Here is a 19,184-nt window from a genome sequence, read left to right on the forward strand (position 1 = left end):
AAAGTTAATATCACACCAACAGGTAAGTACTCAGGGCAATTGAACAAGAACTACAATGATGGAATCGGGTAAAAGAGGCTTAGGGCCAAAGTCACTAGGTCAAAAGTCTTTTGCTCAAGATCACACGGTTCAGGGTAGTTCGCGGTAAAGTTTGTGCCATGGATTCCGGATGAGGTTGGTTGGTAGAAAAGTTTGTTCAAACAGAAGAGAAGGAAAAGTCCTCGGTTTGGAGAAAGATTTCAAACACGTTTCACCGCCATTGAATGAAAAGAACCGGATTTGCACAGTACCTTTTCGGAGAGGAAGCTGTAGCTGAGGCAGACGTTGCTGGTAGTTCCTTCCTGCTCACGGTTCCTGAAGCGACTGTCCGACTGACGAGAAGTAGGAAGATTGGAGGGTCCTGCACTACCCAGGGAAGAAACCAGCAGCAGAGCAAAGCAACAAATAAAAGGTGCGCTCCTTAAAACCCAAGCAGGGTCCAACCTTCCTGTCTATCCAGCCCACTGTAGCTCTGTACAGCAAATTCGACCAGAGGTGGGGGTCCTGGCTTGATGTTTTGGCTAACTGGTTGGTCCCACCAACTCAAGGGAAGAAGTTTCCTGGAGGATCTTCTGTCGTCGCATTCTGAAGATTCAGACCTGCAGCAGGGCTTCACCAGGCAGTTCAGTCGTTGTAGGGGTCCTCTTCCATTAGCTCCTCGTTAGTTCTTTCGTTCCAGTGGCAACTCTTCTCTTCCAGTCCCAGGGACCTGCTTTTTATGCAGTTTTCCCCCATTCATACAGCCTGGCTGTCAATCACACAGGAGGGTGGCTGTCCTGGCAAGGACAGGTACCCAGCCAATCGAACAGGAGTGCAACTTGGGTGACCAAGGGAACCCATGGCAGCGGTCCTAAGACTCCCTCCCTCACATCCTGCCTACGCAGACTGTAAGGCGCCTTAAGGAGGGCTTCTGTGCAGTAGCCTGCAAAAAGACAAACAAAGGGGCCAAACCTGGTTTGGCGCGCAGAGTAAAACATGAGAAAGACATTTACAAAAAGAAATGGCGAATAAACCCAGTTGGAACCATAATAAAATATATATGGTCAAGCGGGTTTGTTTGAGGCTAATATAATAGCCTAAAACAATACCATGGTTATTTAAGATAACCGCTGTATAAAAAAATAGGGTACTTACCACTGCCACCAGCCATGTCTTGCAAAACAATGCTCCAAGAGACAGACAAAAAGGGATAGGAATTAACATTTCCAATACTCCATGTAAGATGGGGTGTACTGGGTCGGTGGCTTAAAGTGACTTAGTTAATGGCAACTTTATCTTTTCTAGGGGACAGTAGTCAGCCCCAGAAAATGGAGTCCATGGGAAGTCTCAAAGACAACCCTGTGTCACTGCACTGAAGGTGCTGTGTAACACACATGAAAAATGATGCTTTGGCGTAGGTGAGGCTCCATTTCCTAAGATCACACAAAAAGTAGAAACACACACAGCAAAACACATGTTTGGGAAAAACACACCAGGTGAAAAAAATAAACCCTAGAAATCCAGCAAAGCTGCTGAGGGACTCATTAGGTAAGGGAAATCAGCCATTTATGAGAATTCTCCCTAACGGTTTCAAAGCTGAAACGTAAAGGAATTGACGGAAGGGCACCACCAGGAGTGGAGCCTGTGGTTTAATTTGACTCACGGGAAACCTCGCCCGGACACAAAAAGGATTGACAGATGGTTTTCTCGATTCTGTGGGTGGTGGTCCATGGCCGTTCTTAGTTGGAGCGATTTGGTCTGGTTAATTCCGATAACGAACAAGACTCCTCCATGCAAACTAGTTACGCGACCCGCAGCGGTTGGTGTTCAACTTCTTTGAGTGACCAGTGGCGTTCAGCCACACGAGATCGAGCAATAACAGGTCTGCCCTTAGATATCCGGGGCTGCACGCGCACTACACTGAACGGATCAGCGTGTCTACCCTTCGCCGACAGGTGCGGGTAACCTGCTGAACCCCGTTCGTGATAGGGATTGCAATTATTTCCCATGAACAAGGAATTACCAGTAAAAGCGAGTCATATGATCGCGTTGATCAAGTCGCTGCCCATTGTACACCGCCCGTCGCTACTACTGATTGGATGGTTTAGTGAGGTCCTCGGATCGGCAACAGCCCTGGCAGAGCGCTGAGTAGACTATCAAATTTGACTATCTAGAGGAAGTAAAAGGCTTAAAGTTTCCGTAGGTGAACCTGTGGAAGGGTCATTAACGGCAGAGCAGCCGGAGGGAGAGGCGCGGGCCTGACCTCGGTAGCGTCCCAGATGTGCAGACCCACAGCGCAGGGCGCCCCTTGCACTAAGGTCCGGCCAGCAAAGCGGGCTGTGGTGCGTGGGGGACCAGGCGCCAGGGAGTGGGATTCCCTTCTGCCGGAGGGGGGGGGGTCTGTGACTCAGCAGAAGGTCTGGGATGCCTGGCAGGATTGGGTTAACCTGCAGGGGGCGTCCCCCCACCAGAGAGAAGGGCCCCCAAACAGCCCCCAGTCCTCTCCTCACCAAGCCGGCCCCTGAGCTGCCGCGGTGTGCTCCTCCACCCTGATCTGCCAGCGGGCCAGGCGTTTGTGGGCGCACCACGGACGGCAGGGAAGTCCCGAGTAGGAGCAGCCGGGAGCGGAGGGAAGCCTGGCCGTTCGCGAGGGACGCCTCACCAGGCAGACCGGGGCCCGGCACACCGGGTGAGCCGTGAGCCATGGCGCAGCCAGGCTTACTCGACGGGTGGGTGTTGAATTTACGGCTGTGCTCATCCGTGGGTGAGCGATGGCTAGGCCCGCCGCGGACGACCTTCCCTCTTGCCCAGGTACCTGGAGCTGGGCTCCGTGGGGCCAGGCTACGGTTTGAAGACTTTAGCGGTCCCACCTGATGACAAATCCCCCCCCCCCCCAAAAGGGGAGCAGCGGAGGGGGTCGGGGGAAGGACCAGTGGGAACAACCTGCCTCAGTCGCTGTGGGAAGCCCTGCCGCCGTGCCGCTGCAGGCAGGCTTCCCGTGCTGAGCGCTTGGATTTATTTTAGTTTTCTTAAAACCCTGATGGTCTCGCCGACTCCCAAGTGGGGGAGCTAGACGGGCACCAGGCTCATCAGTGGTGGGCTGGACAGACAGCGCTGCCTCCCCACTGGGCTCTCCTGCACCGGCGGTTCCGGGCTGACGTCTGGAACAAAAAAAGTTGCCTATGACTCTTGGCAGTGGATCACTTGGCTTGCGCGTTGAAGAACGCAGCTAGCAGTGAGAATTTGTGCGAATTGCAGGACACATTGATCATCGACACTTCGAAAGCACCTTGCGACCCCCGGTTCCTCCCAGGGCTACGCCTGTCTGAGGGTCGCTCTAATGTCAATCGCCCCGGGGTTCCCTCACTGGGGCCGTCGCAGAGACCCTGTTCCCTTCGTCCCCCTAAGGTCAGATCCCGATCAGCACTATTGCAGTATCCCTGGACCTGGCTGCGCAGGCTTGTGGCCGACTCGTCTCGGGCCTCCCTCTGCCTTGCGTGGGTTTTGGGAGGGCCGGCCGCTCGACACGCCCCGCCGGCGGTGGAGGGTGGGTGTTGAAAAAGTCTGAGCCTTCACCCTGCCCCCAGGGCACCGGGCTGTGCTGTGCGTGGCTGTCTGTGGTGTCCCACTGCTGCCCACGCGGGATGGCCCTGGAGCGTGGGCCTCCCGACCAGGTGGGCCACGGCTAGGGACAGCACACGCTTGTCTGCGCTGGAGGCACAGGCTATCCCCCCTCCGTACAGCCGCCCCGGAGGTGTCTGCTCCCACGGCTACAACCTCAGATCAGACTTGGTGACTCGCTGAATTTAAGCATATTACCAAGCTACTAACCAGGATTGCCCCAGTAACGGCGAGTGAAGAGGGAAGAGCACAGTGCCAAATCCCCATCTGACGCCGTGCGCAGGAAATTTGGCATACAGAAGACAGACTCCCCGGCCTTGCTCAGGGGGCCCAAGTCCTTCTGATCAAGGCCACCCCACGTACTGTATTTGGCCGGTAGCAGCCCCCGGCGCCCCAGGATCGGGTCTTCGCGGAGTCGGGTTGCTTGGGAATGCAGCCCAAAGCGGGTGGTTAACTCCATCTAAGGCTAAATACAGGCCTGAGACTGATGGGCAATAAGTACCGTAAGGGAAAGTTGAAAAGAACTTTGAAGAGTTCAAGAGGACGTGAAACCGTTTAGAGGTAAACAGTTGGACTCCGTGCAGTCCACCTGGAGGATTCAACACGGTGGGTCGGTCGCCTGGAACAGCGGATCCCCTCGTGGGACAAATAGCCGTGCGCACCCATCACCGCAGAGCGCATTTCTTCCATGGCAGTGCACTGCGACCGGTTGTGGGTCGGCTGGGAAGGCACCAGGGGGCAGGTGGCTCTCTGCTCCAGCAGAGTGTTACAGCCCCCTGGCAGCAGTTTTGCCGTGTCAGTGGGGCCGAGGGAGATTGACTGCTGCCGCGCCCTTCTCCGGCAACCGTCCTGGCACCTCTCGGGACGCCAGGGCAGCGACGGGGGACGGGCCCCCTGGCCGATTGTCGACTAGGGTGGACTGTACTCTGTGTTCCCTGACCGCATAGCGCTGCCGGGCAGGGAGGCCCACGAAGGGCGTCAGGGGTCTGCGTTGATGTCAGTTACCCACCCGACCAGTCTTGAAACACAGACCAAGGAGTCTAACACATGCACGAGTCGGAGAGCTGAATGAAACGCTGTGGCGCCATGAAGGTGAGGGCCAGTGCGCGCCGGCTGACGTGGGATCCCATCGTGGCATAGCGGCGGGGGCACCACCAGCCAGTCTTGCCTGCTCTGTCGGGGAGGTGGAGCATGAGCGTGTGTGATGGGATCCGAAAGATGGTGAACTATGCCTAGGCAGGGCGAAGCCAAAGGAAACTCTGGTGGAGGTCTGTAGCGGTCCCGACTTGGCATCGGTCAACCGACTTGGGTATAGAGGCAAAAGACTAATCGAGCCATCTAGTAGCTTGTTCCCTCCGAAGTTTCCCTCGAGGATCGGGAACCCCAGTTTTAACTGGTAAAGCAAATGATTAGAGGACTTGGGGCCGAAACGATCTCAACCTATTATCAAACTTTAAATGGATAAGAAGCCCGGCTCGCTGTCGTGGAACCAGGCATCTAATGTGAGTGCCCAGTGGGCCAATTCTGGTAAGCATAACTGGCGCTGTGGGATGAACCGAACGCTGGGTGAAGGCGCCCAATGCCGATGCCCATCAGACCCCAGAAAAGGTGTTGGTTGATTTAGACTGCAGGACGGTGGCCATTGAAGTCTGAATCCGCTAAGTGAGTGTGTAACTCACCTGCTGAATCAACTAGCCCTGAATGGATGGCGCTGGAGCATCGGGCCCATACCCGGCCATTGCTGGCGCTGAGAGCCGCGGGGGCTAAGCCGCAACGGGTAGGAGGGCCGCTGCAGTGCACACAGAAGCTTGGGCGAGGGCCCGGGTGAAGCCGCTGCAGGTGCAGTAGTTAATATTGGTGGTAGTTAATATTCAAGCAAGAACTTTGAAAGCTGAAGTGGAGAAGGGTTCCATGTGAACAGCAGTTGAACATGGCTCAGTTGGTCCTAAAAGATGAGCGAGCAACGTTTGGAAGGGACTGGCGATGGCCTCCGTTGCCCTCACCCGATCGAAAAGGTGTCTGGTTCATATCGCCGAACCTGGAGTGACGTAGACAGGCACCCTTTGCGGCGTCCAGTGCGGTAACAAACTATCTCGGCGGGCGGGGGGGGGGGGGGGTCAGGTTCTTTTCTTTCTGGAGGGCAAGGCACCCTGGAATGGGTTTGCCCCGAGAGAGGGGCCAGAGCCTTGGAAAGTGTTGTGGTTCCGGCGGCGTCCGGTGAGCTCTCGCAGGTCCGTGAAAATTCGGGGGAGATGGTGTAAATCTTGCGCTGGGCCGTACCCATATTTGCAGCAGGTCTCCAAGGTGAACACCTTCTGGCATGTTGGAACAATGTAGGTAAGGGAAGTCGGATCCGTAACTTCGGGATAAGGATTGGCTTGAAGGGCTGGGTCGGTCGGGCTGGGGCACGAAGAGGAGCTGGGCGCGTGCCGCGGCTAGATGACTCTAACCCCCCTATCCCCTCCATATCGACTATGGACACGAGCCAGGCCCTTCCTGTGTATCGCCCCAGCTGCGGTGATTGCCTCTCCGTTCCCCTCCCAGTGTTCGGGGGCAGCGTTCTTGTTGGGAAAGATTTCCATTTGATGGGTAATTTTCCCTCCAGTTGTGTACCCCCCAACTTTTTGCTGATTTTGCACACCATAGTCAGACTTTGCCTGAGGAACACAGCCTTTCGCTGCACTCCTCTGGGCTTTTCGCTCACTTCTTATGGGGAAACTGACATGCCCTTAAGACCGTCAGTAATGGGAGACTTTGTTTCCCTTAGTCCTTTCCATGTACAGTACACTTGGGTCTATTAGTAATTTCCAAAGACCCTAGATACACTCAAAGGATTTTTTAGGAGTTGTGCAGATGTGTCGGGGACAGGGCTGGTGGCAGCCTAGCATTGTATGTTTTTATCCCTGTCCTGCCAGGTAAACCATGATTACCTTGTTTGGCACAAATAGGTGGCCTGGCTCCAAAATGGCCATGCCACAGGTTTTTCCTGTCCATTGGTCATCTTACTTCTTCCCCAGGTCGAGCCGACTCGGGTCAGTTCTTATTTGTGCATGCATTCTCACGCGAAACGCCAAGCTTTCGCAGGCTTCTGCATGCCTTGTGTGTGTGGCTCCAGGATGTGGGCTGAAACATCTGGTTCCAATACACATCCTGGGTTCCAGAGAGTCTGGAGTGCTGTGAATGCCTGGGACCACTGTGGTCCGTGATTGGTCCACGTATGGTATGCCTGTATATGAGCAGATCTCCCATTGGGTCCTCTTTGTTTTGCCGCGAAGGAGATTCTGGATAAGAGAAGGTCCCAAACACCATACCAGGTCGATCTCTGGAGTTCTCACTGAGCAAAGGATATGATCCAAGTATCCTGAAACGAAGAAGCGGAGTTGAAGAACCGCTGGTGACCCACTGGAAGGTTTGGCACACTGCCTGCTGTCGTCCCGTGGGACCCCTCTGCATCTGGTTGTCTTAGGTCTGCAAAGACACTTCGACCCATTGGAATAGTGGGAACAACAATTCTCTGCACCTTCATCAAAACCTGCAAGTAAGCCTTCTCAGAAGTGTCCCTGGGCCAACCAGTGGGCTGGCCAGCTTACACAGACCCTTTGTCCTGATAACTCCGCTGTTTCGAGGAGGCCCTCGAAACTTGGTATATCGCTAGCTCTGTGGTCACGGCACCCTCACGCCCAATTTCATACACTTGGCGTTCCCAGGTGTGAAGTGAGACGAGCGCGCCAGAACCAGAGCATACGCGGTTACTGTGTCGCCCAGCTGTGGTGACAAACTTTGCAGGTGCGCCTCATTTGTGACTCTTTAGCCCCTGAAGCCTGCTGCAGTGAAACTGGCCTGATTCATCCACCAGGATCAGCCAAATTGCCACTTTTCCGTTTGGGATTCATCGCTGTATCTTCGCTGGTGAGCAGTCAAATTGCCGCACTTGAACCTGTAACCTAAGTGGGCTCAACTGCCGAAGTTTGGTCCGGAGTACGCTGGGGGGTAGGTGAGTAATCGCAACCCTAACTGGTGGCCCCTAGCACCTCCATCCTTTTTTTACGTACAAGTGTCCCCTGTGGGCCCCTCTCCTTTCCACTGCTAGTGTGAACTAGCGAACTATTCCCAACTCTTGGAATCGAATCTGCCCTCAATTGGAGGCCCTCCTCGAATAGTGGGAACCTATTCTGCATCTCCTTACCCGCCTTCCTGAGCTGCTGCAGCCCTTGCAAAAGACCCTACTTTGCCCATTTGTACCCACTGTGTGCGTAAAGCTTGCAAGTACTCTTGAGCATTAGGTTCCCCTCATTTTAGGAACTGGACTGCCTTTCAGTTAGATTAGTATATGTTGCAGAAGGGTCTGAAGAGTATTTGGACTGCTGGTTTCCTTCCCTGTCTAGGTTGTGGACCCATTGGGGCAATTCATCCATCAGACCCCATTAGTCTTGTATATATTTGTATAGATGGGAGTGTTGGTTTGATAGTATTGCTGTGATTTTTCTACTGTGCGTTGAAGTTACAAAGCTCTTGTAATAAATGCATTTATATTTTTGATATAAATACACCTGTCTGGGAGTGATTTGTAAGTGTCCTTTACTCTGTGTGCTCCTTGAGGTCTTTCAGTCACCCTCGCCCCTCCCGAGACCTACTCTTGACCGCTGCCATCGCTACCTTGATTGGTCTGGCTTGTCCAGAAGGTTACCCTGTTCCAAGAAACTAGGCTGGCCTTCTGAACCTCTGCCCCCCAGGTCAGAGTTCAGAAATCCATCTAAACAGTTCTGCCTTGGCCGACGCCTAGCAGCTGACTTAGAACTAGTTCGGTCCATGGGAATCCGACTGTTTAAAACAAAGCATTGCGAAGGCCCACTTTGGGTGTTGTTGTGATGTTATTTCTGCCCAGTACACTGAATGTCAGTGAAGAAATTCAATGAAGCGCGGGTAACCGGCGGGAGTAACTGACTTTCTTGAGGTAGCCAAATGCCTCGTCATCTAATTAGTTACGCGCATGAATGGATGAACGAGATTCCCACTGTCCCTACCTACTATCTAGTGAAACCACAGCCAATGGAGCGGGCGTGGCAGAATAAGTGGGGAAAGAAACTGTTGAGCTTGACTCTAGTCTGGCCTTGTGAAGAGACATGAGAAATGTAGGATAAGTGGGAGGCCCTCTGGCCGCTGTTGAAATACCACTGCTCTTATTGTTTTTTCACTTACACTGTGAGGCGATGGGGTGAATACATGAATACAGACCATGAAAGTGGGCCCTCACGATCCTTCTGACTTTTTGGATTTGAAGCAGGAGGTGTCAAAAGTTACCACAAGGATAACTGGCTTGTGGCGGGCAAGCGTTCATAGCGACGTTGCTTTTTGATCCTTCGATGTCGGCTCTTCCTATCATTGTGAAGCAGAATTTACCAGGCGTTCGATTGTTCACCCACTAATAGGGAACGTTAGCTGGGTTTAGACCGTCGTGATTTTACCCTACTGATGAGGTGTTGGAATAGTAATCCTGATCAGTACGAGCAGGTTCAGAGATTTGGTGTATGTGCTTGACCGGGGAGCCAATGGGGCGAAGCTACCATCTCTGGGATTATGACTGAACGCCTCCAAGTCAGAATCCCCCCTAAACCGTAACGATACCATAGCGCTGTGGAGCCTAGGATAGGCTGCCTCTGCACCGGTGCGTTGAGCCGCTTGAGTCGGGACTCTAGTGTGGACAGAAGGGGTCCACCGCTCTAGCCCGTAGTGCACCGCATGTTTGTGAGGAACCTGGTGCTAAATCATTCGTAGACGACCTGATTCTGGGTCAGGGTTTCGCAAGTAGCAGAGTAGCTACCTTGCTGCGATCTATTGAAAGTCATCCTCTGAGCCAAGCTTTTGTCGCAAGGCGCTGTTGCCGCCACCAAGGGTCTCCATCCTTCCTCCCGCTGCACCGCGGGGCGCATGGTAAACTCACACCCACCCTAGGTGCACACCCACTGCAAGCCACCCAGGGAGCGAGGGGGGTTGCCTTAAACCCGTGCCCCTGGATGGTGGGGTCAGGGTCGGGGCAGGCACGGGCAGTGGGCTGCTGGGCCATCTGGCCAGGGGAGTAGGCCCATATGGCCTGAGTTGTGGCCGGGGGACCGGATGGCCAGAGTTGCAGCTGGCTCCTACATTTGTCTCCTGCGTGGGGGCTTAATAGTCGGCGTGGAACTGCCACCCTGCAGCCTCAAGGGCACCTGTGGCGCTGTTGCTGCCCTCATTTTCATGGCGTTCATGGGTTGCTCCAGGTCCTCTGCCAAGTGTCACCCGTGTGCGTCTGGTCCAAATCCGGGATGCCTGTGTCGAGAGGCACCCTGAGCGTGTCCCTTTCCTCCATGTGGGGGTAATTGCGCTGGCCGTGACCGGCCCGGAGTTCCACAGTGTTTGTGGGTTAGTCCCAGAGGGAGAGGCTCTAATGTGGAGGGAGAAGCTCTGAAGGGGGCCTGGCCAGAGCTCCAGGATGGCCAGGGCTGCTGTCCCCAGCCTTGGGTGCCTGTATCGTGCCTGGTTTTGAAAGTCCCCGGGGCAAGTGGTGGTCGCGGAGAGACCTGGTGGGGTGCCCATCGCTTCCGACAGGGTAAAGCTCTAAAGGTGCCATGCTAGAGCCCCAGGGCGGCTGGATGGGTTGGCCCCTGGCCTTGGGTGCCTGTCTCACGAGTGGGTTAACCGTCCCCAAGCCCCAGTGGTGGTCAAGAATTTATCAAGACCGTTAATAATTCTTTAAACGAAGAGGCAGTGTCTGACATCAAAACAAGGTCATTAGCGTGGAGAAGGACTTTTGAAAAGCTATCACCTACCTGTATTCCCCATATATCTAGGTTATCTCTAATTGCAATTGCCATGGGTTCAATAAAAAGGGCAAACATGAAGGGGAGACGAGGGGCATCTCTGCCTAGTTCCTCGACAAATACGAAAGCTGTTCGACAGGCACCCATTTACTAAGACTCTAGCTGAAGCATCTTTATAAAGGGTGTTAATTTTTTTTTTTCATTTTAGTTAACACTTTTCGCAGATTACCCCAATTGACCCTATCAAATGCTTTTTTCAGCGTCAATAGTAACTGCTGCATAGGGTTCCAAGGAGTCACTTTTTAAGAAGAGAACATTGCAAAGTTCCCTTAAGTTGTCATAGCTATTTCTCCCGACAATTAATCCCATCTGCTTCTGATGAATTATTCTCGGGAGTATCGGGTTGATTCTAACAGCAATGATTTTAGCCAGGATTTTAATGCCAACATTCAAAAGAGATATTGGCCTATAGTTACTAGAACAAGACCAATTCTTACCTGGTTTGGGGATCACAGATATAACCGCTTCCTGCATAGTCAGCCACTTGCTCATTGTCAATGAACTCCCTAAAGAGGCCTGTCAGAAATGGTGCCAAGGTTTGTGGGCTACATTGGCCCACTCAATAGAATTCCCATTCATAACCAAGCTGCGCTTCTGCCGTCAACAGCAAAATGGCTGCGCTGACTTATTGGAGCACCATTGCACCAAAACAGCGTTTTGCAGCAACAAAAGGATGGCTGCACCATCTTGCCAAACACCTGTTGGGCGAGTTGGAACAGAGAGCACACCGAGAAAGGTGCCAGTGTGTTTTTGTGTGCACCAAAAGAAGTGAATTGGAAAAAAAACAGCGCTGCTCTGCTGTTTGCAAAAAGCTCCCATTCAAAGGGGAATATTTTACATTTAAAAGGATGCTGCCCTGACGCTATTTTCATCTATTCCACATCACATTGCTTTTATCAATAAGGCCCTTCCATGCCCATCCATATCCACATTGTGCTTCAGCAGAAGAAAGCATGATCACTGCATGACAAGACTGTGTCAAGCCAAATCTGGGAAAATCAAAAAACTTCACTTTCAGCTGTGCGGCAAACGCTTAACTTTTGCTACAAAGTGTCAAAAATAAACCCTGAAAAAAGAAGCCTTAGCTCTCTGGGCACATTCCAATTTCAGGGGACCTTTGCCTTGTACAAATTGCTGTATAAAAGAAACTGAATAGGGCTGCAAAACAATATTGGGAAGTCAGATGGAAGAACCGAATTTAAAAGAGAAATCCTAGCAGCTTTCACCATGTGTCAAAATGGGCTTTTGCAAACCAAAAGAAAATGCCTGTTTTAAAAGTACAATGTTGAATAAAAACTTGTCCCTACCTAGCAATGTGAAGGTTGTTTTGCTGGGGAACATATATGGGATGTTTTACTCAACAGGCTTGTTTTTGATTCCGCACAAAATAAAGGAATTAAAATGCATTGGCTGGATTTTGCAAGCTCCAGAACAGGTCTTTATGCTGGCTAAATTGAGGCTTCCCCCTTCCTCCCAAAAAGGAGCCACCATAAACCTCCGGGACACACAAGTGATAATTGCTGGCTTGGAAAACTTTGAATAGGACCAGAAGGCTGCATATCACATACTAATCAGACTTTTGTCTGTAATTCAGTCTGAGACAATAGATTCTGGGACACCAACCTGTGAAGTGAGGAAGTGGAAATAAACATTCTATCAAGCTGGGAAACTCCCATGCCCACCCTGGGCTAAAATGACATTTGGGGGGTAGCTTGAAAAAAAAAATGGGCCAAATGAAGGACAAAGGCAGGCCCCATTTGCTTCCAAAGACTATTTTGATTAAGAAACTTTTTTGCAACAGGACTTCGCAGGAACGTAAAAAGTTAACTGTAAATGTAATTTCGTGGTATTTAATTTAAGACGTTGTAGCCTTCACTACCGTATTGGGAACAGAAATGGCAGAGAATTGCGTATTCTAAGGAAAGTGTACATGATGACACTGAAATGCAATACTGATATGCCTAATAATAGTCTATACACATATATAAAGTTTTATAATTTTAGGTCGAATATTTCTTACTGAAAACAATGAGAATTTAAGCGGACGAAACAAAGTCTTACAAACTGGAGAGTTGGACTGGCACGCTCTGTGTAAAATATGTAATCTGCCTATGTCATTTAAGATGCAACAAATGTAAAAATGGGCCATTTGTGTCAAAACTGGGTTGAGGAAAAATTAACTGTGGAGGGTTCTGGACATAGTAAACCCACATCATAAAGCTGATAGCATGTCGCTAAAAGTCCAATCAGCTCATGGGAGGGCAGTAACTATCACCCCTGTCCAATCCGGTTGTTGGGGGCGTACCCAGCCTAAGCCTGCCCTACCATATAATTCTGTCACATGCTTTTATATAAAGGGTGGAAGCTCACAGACGGGGACACGCTCTCCTGAATTTCCAGCGCCTGCGTTCCTGATATTTTACATTCATCTTGCCAGATTCCACTCCAAGGCCAAAGCATAGCTGTCTCTATCCCAGCAAGGCCTTGAACTAAAAACCTCACTAAAAAAAGGGGAAAAGCTGTGCTACCCTTTTTAGGGAGCATCCTGAGACCAGACCAGCTTTTTGTCCGCTAGCTGCATGCCCGCCGTTCCTCTGCCATCCAGCTGTACCACTACCTGCATCCAGCTGTATCTTTGCCATCCAGTGAACAGGCAGGCCTAGCTTTGGTTCTGCCAGTAAAGTCTGCCGCTATCCGGCGCCCGTCGTGCAGTGACCAGAACCCGGTTGACTGTTCCAAAATCCCAAGCTCAAGCGTGGACTGTGAGTATCTTCCCATCCCATAGAAACACATAACCTACCCATCTTGATCCTTTGTCTTGTTCCACTCTCCCAGTAACCCTATCCATACCCTGGTAACTTGTTTAAAACTGTTAGAATTCTCTGTGCACCCTGTCCTTCTTTTTCTAGTGTTTGCCCAATTTTCATTCATCCTGTCTTGTAACTCCTTAGCAATATTTGGAATAATTTAGACCAATTCCCACATAAAGTTGAACGATGTGGGTGACAAGGTTGACGTCGTGAATCAACCTTGATTCGTACCGTGTCTTTAACTATCTATCTAGTCTTGATAATCTAGTTTAAGTAAAACTTGTCTTTCTTTCCAAACCTCCTTTTATCTTGCAAATCTCATCCAGTTCTTTAGCCATATCCATCCTATTACCTCTGTTGTCCTTGTGATCTGAATCTATCCCACAGCCCAAAAACCGCATTCCAAATCAGAGTAGTACACCCGTTTTTCATAAAAATCCCCTGACATTTAAAACTGCAATTGAGAAAAAAATTCAACTTTGCAACTTTTGATTCCGGCTGCATTGTGTTCTTACTTTCAACTTGCTTTTGAACTGTATGCCTTTGTTGATACTTTGACATGTGATTGCTATGGGTTATACATGACTGCTATTGTCAGATCATATTTGCCTCATAGATTTAACCGCACATTAATTTGTCAATTTCTGTGTGTCATTTTAGGCCATTGCAAAGGGTTTTGCCTCTTATTTTGTGAGGCAGGTCTGATTTGGATTCTGTTTGCTGCCTCGTATCCCTGACTACCTGCTGCTTCATTCTATCCAGAACTAGATTAATTGTGGGTTGAGGGAACATTGCAGGGGGAAACCTTAACTTGGGTGCTATCTATCCTAATTGAAAGAGTGCTCCTATTCATTTGTACTTTGGCCATGTGCTTGTAGAAGGTTACCCAAGTGTATTTCAGTGGTTTTCATTGTAATTATCACCCCATTGGTGATTGCTGCCCAATGTGATTTCTTTGAATTTTAAAATAAATATTGCATTCCCACCAACCGGCCTGGTTCATGGTCCATTGTGACCTGGGGTATTTGTAAAAGGGGATGTGAGACGGGTTGTGTGCCAGCTCAAATTGAATTTGTAGAAACTAAAGACAAGGCATTCCAATTATGCGCTACATCCTAGGCAAAGACCAAGGTGTGTCGCCCGATTGAAATCCTTAACAGGTTGCGCAGAAAGTAACATGGAATTCGTCTGGGAAACTGTCCGGGCCTGGCCTGGACATTTACCAGCAGCTAAGAGATTCATGGTGTCCACAATCTCATGTACAGTAATATCTCTGTCCAACGAAATCACATCAGCACTAGTTAATTTTGATGAAGTGAACTGATTCAAAAATGTCACTATCCATCACACACCCTTCATCATGGTATAAAAATTCATAATACTTCCTAAACATCTCACATATCTAATTTTTCTTTATAGGAAGCACATTACTCTCTGAAATAGATAACGCCTGTTTTCCACAATCTGTTAGCCAGCAGGGTCCCAGCTTTATCCCCTCTCTCCCAGAATGCTTGAACAGTATAATACACCTCGTTCTCTGCTTTCTTATGAATTATACCATCCAGCACACGCTTGGCTCGTAACATGGTAAGACAGAGTTTTGTCCGGGGACATGTTATGAGTTTCAATGCTACGTTTATGAGCACACTCGGCTTCTTTATATTCCGCTTCAGCCTGCTTTTTTTTTTAATGGGGTACAGCTGATAATTCTACCGCGTAAATGCGCCTTCAATGCATCCAAACCGTTTTCAAACTGCTCACTGACCACACATCATTAATAAAGAGTGAAATTTCAGTATTTACCTGCTTGACAAAGTCTGCGTCAGACAGCAATCGTGTATCTAGTGCCCATTGTATCTATCTTAGCATTGCTCAAGGATTTGCCCAACTCTTAAAAAAAAAAAAAAAAAATCACTGCCTCTCCCATCCTTAGACTTCACTGCCCCATAAAGTTCTCTATTTACTAGAAAGTAATCTATTCAGGATGAAGTGTTATCTGGAATAGAGTGAAAGATATATTGTTTTTTATCTGGCTTCAGGTCACGCCATATGTCATTTAGATCCCAGGTTTGCATGAATTGCAACAGGCTGTTTCTAGATTTCTCGTCTACATATGACCGCGACAATTAACCCTTTGTCCAGAGTAGTGTTAAAATCACCACCTATCAGAATCTCACCATCACCCAGATCTGTTAGATCAGATTGCCCCACATTAGGAGCATAAATATGGACCACTATGAGGCGGACATTCTCTACCAATAGTTTTAAGGCCACAAGTCCTCCATCTGAATCAATAGGTACCTTTTCTATGGACAGCTTCAAATACTTCCTGAACAAAATAGTCACTCCCCTAGAATTACTGGCAAAAGGTACTTGAATACTCTCTCACATAAAAAGAATTCAAGATGTACTCTGTGTTGTCCCGCTTGAAGTGAGTTTCTTGTAGTAAAACTACATCCGGTCTCTCTACATAAAAAATGTAGCATCTTTCTTCTCTTCCCTTCACATTCCAACAAGCGAAAGCCAATGTGTCAGTCATTCAAACATACAAGTGCCAGCATCGCTCCGGATCATCTTTAACAAAAAGTCCATCTACAATTCTTACTCCAACACTGTGCTTTCTCAGATAGCAAGAACAGACCCAATACCAGCCCTCTAAGGGTAAAAAGAAAAAAACGGGAAGATATAAAACATGACAAAAAGATAGATGGAAGGGGGTGAGGGTAAAACCAACAACTTAAAGAATGTAAATAAGAATATAGATAAGTAAAAAAAGAGACCAGAACATGGCCGAAGGGCTGTCTGAGAGTAGATTACCACTCCGCCCCATACATAAACAACGCTAATAATCAAATGCAAAGTTATTAATTGATGTAACCTAGATAACAAATTATATATCACAGAATTAAGAGAAAAAAACTCAACCTCTAACAATCAAATAACGTTAACTATTATCCCTTCTTCTAGGTCATATTCCATTATAAATCTCTCGCGTAGAGGTAAACCCACTCTGAAAATTAAGAACACAGACAATACGACCACTGGATCAAAACAACTTGCTGAAGCGCAACACATTTCACGTGTTCCCCTGAACCTCCAACATATCACTAATACTCATGCTATACCTATACTGCACGCTCACGCATCTCAATCCAACCCAAAATGTCATTCTAATAGTAATGTAGGTCTTGAGCTTAACCATAATGCCCAGCGACCCAAACACATACAAAGCATCCCTTTCCGGTTACCAGGAGGATTGTGCCATCAAAGGTAGTGATAAAATTAACCTAATCCGTCTCATGAGCAATCGCACGCCTATCCCAATATTTTTCCCCTATACCTTAAATCTGTCCCTTCATCACTAATCCAAAACCTGTTTCCAGTACTTACCATTACGGTGCATTCTAAGTATTTTTGGGCATTAAGTGAGGAATAATGTTCTGGTAAGTAATGCTTTGTCATATCTCCCATGCTTTCTTCAGTTGTCAGTGCCGCCTTACCTGTGCTGCAAAGCTAGTATGGAACTTCTCCCATGTGACCGGGTGCCTATTTCAAGTTTTAAAGCCCCAGTATGTGCCTGGAGCCATTTCACAATATCCTACCCGTGTTAGAGTAAGATTGTATCCATCAGACAAGAAATGGAACATTGCGTATGCATTATTCATGTCAAACTTTCTAACCAAGATACACACTGCGTTAGTCCCTTTCATCCTAAGTGTGATGGGGGACTAGTGATTGATGGGCCAGTGAAATAAGTTGTATAAACAGCAATGCTGATGTTTACTCTTTGTATATTGAGGCATATTTGTACAAGAATCTCTGCTCTCAAAACGATTTTCTCTAGAATGTTATTCATTGACACTGCTGCTTGAGGATTGTTTCAAGAAACCTTAATAAAACAACTTTTCAAACATTTTCAGAAGTGGCAATGAAGAAGGACACAGAGCACTACATCTTCCTCTTCCTGAAAAATTTCGATTCATCAGCAACTTTATTTCGAGTAAGACATTTTGAGTACCAGGGTCAGTTGGTGAAGAAGCAACTTGTGTAAATGCTGTGGGTGTTTGCAGGGTAGAGAGTTTGCGGAAGGTGACGAGAAGTAACTGGTGGAATATGCACAGGAGTAAACATTTGAAGCTACTAATTGGGCAGGAAAGGTTACTGCCCCCTCCCCCAACCACCCTTCAGTTAGGCACCTGCACACAGCACACCATTTCATACTCTGAAATTCCATTGTCACTCGCCAGTGGCAAGTGCATTGCATAACTTCAATACAAACTACAGAAAGTTGGAGATATGTATAGCTAATAAAATTGCATATACACCAAAATATTGTCTATTCTACTTCTCTTAATAGATTTTAACATGTATCTCCATAAATAGGCTCGAATTGCGCCAGTCATTGTTCTGTCATGACTCAAATTTGACTTCCAAGCAGGGCTTGATGGTTCAATATTCTAGAAAAACCTAGAAAGGTACAACATGAATCTCTACAGGTTGCGCGTCGATGGAGAAGTATATATGGGCTACCTTGCTGTTTGAGACACTATATCTTGGAGTGCTAGTATACCTTCTATTCTGGGCTAAAATGATCATAATTATAAAAATAAAATGACTTTTAGTACTTATTTGACCTTGTTTCGAATGTATGCAGTGCCTAAATATAGTCTGTTTACTATGTATTGCATTTTGTATGTGTGTATGGGCGCACTAGTACCTTGAGACCTGTCGTATACTGAAAAGGAAACCAGACTGCTTTCTCACACTGCCATTGAGCGTTTTGGACAAACTTGGGACACTGTCTTCACACACACTTGTTTTAGACTGAACCACTGAGGGTTTCTGAAAAAGCTCCCCCCACACTAAGCAACCTCTTCTCTGCTACCTCTGCTCATACTAACTCACACATTACTCAATGTTTTTACTTGCCAGTCCAAAAGTGACAAGGAGCCATTGCAAAGCAAGCTATGGGAAGAACCAGTTAGTCTGATAATAAAATGTAACACTAGCAGTCAGCAGCCACAAAAGGTGGAGGCTGACGCTTTGCAAACAAAACTGAACAGTAGGGAGAGTAGCCAGCATAGTTATGACTGAGGCTGGCATTGTCTTTTTGTGTTGCTGGATCATGGCCAACAAAGCAGTTTACAGTAGGTCTTAAAGGTATAGCTGGCCTGTAGCTGCAAACCTTCAATTTTGCAAACCTAGGGGCTTACAAACAGGGTTGCACTTGAAGATGCTTCAGCCATTCTGACATGCACTTGTCATTCGTGCCCTCTTATTGAAAGCCATGCCCACAAATACCGCCCTCCCCACCCCAGAGTTCGGAATGGGGTGGTTTAGTGTTTTTGTTTTTCTTCTCTCCTCTTGAAAACAATTTGTGTTTAGCACTGATCAAATCTAGATGTAAGAAATTTATTTTTCTTGTCTGCTTTAGTAAGCTGCAAGCCAGCTCAGCTTTTCTTATGGTAATGTGTGCCTCATGAGTTTGATGTGATCTGGATATACGCACATATGTTTTCAGAGATTGCAACTACCACAACGTAGAATGCCTTTTCCCTCGCCCAGCTGAGTAGCTTATTGTTGGAGAAAGGGTTGCATAAAAAGATTATGGATTGCCTGCACATTTGTCCTTCACATGTTCCAAGCCATGTCAAATGCTTGATTTCCCCCGCCCTTCCTTGGAGATTAACTGCCCAGCCAACAAGAAGTTGATTTTCAACAGAAAATTACTATTGCTGGCATTTTGGTTTATTTTCACTTTGCCATGTGGTGGGTCGGAACTGCTTGTTCTACACCATAAAATGTGGCCTTCGTTTGAGTAAGTCAGTTGAGGAAGGATGACTAGGTATACTGGAAGTAGAATTGCAACTTGACTCCC

General features: G+C 48.2%; 1 protein-coding gene, 1 non-coding gene and 1 pseudogene across 5 annotated transcripts in view; all 3 read left to right on the forward strand.

The window, feature by feature from the left end:
• Positions 1 to 19,184, forward strand: part of NUMA1 (nuclear mitotic apparatus protein 1) — a 1,289,555-nt gene that overhangs the window by 225,459 nt on the left and 1,044,912 nt on the right. For all 4 annotated transcript variants that reach the window (XM_069640302.1, XM_069640305.1, XM_069640304.1 and 1 more), the window contains exon 4: positions 17,227 to 17,306. In XM_069640302.1, the coding sequence (XP_069496403.1) occupies positions 17,227 to 17,306 (80 nt within the window). The remainder of the gene's footprint in view (positions 1 to 17,226; positions 17,307 to 19,184) is intronic.
• On the forward strand, positions 3,203 to 3,353 carry LOC138529134 (5.8S ribosomal RNA). Its single transcript, XR_011284480.1, has one exon. It is a non-coding gene; the product is annotated as a 5.8S ribosomal RNA (ribosomal RNA).
• On the forward strand, positions 3,792 to 9,505 carry LOC138529057 (28S ribosomal RNA; annotated as a pseudogene).

The sequence above is a fragment of the Ambystoma mexicanum genome, chromosome 7q (assembly GCF_040938575.1).
Source record: "Ambystoma mexicanum isolate Mex_15411 chromosome 7q, UKY_AmexF1_1, whole genome shotgun sequence".
In the NCBI taxonomy this organism is placed as follows: Eukaryota; Metazoa; Chordata; class Amphibia; order Caudata; family Ambystomatidae; genus Ambystoma; species Ambystoma mexicanum.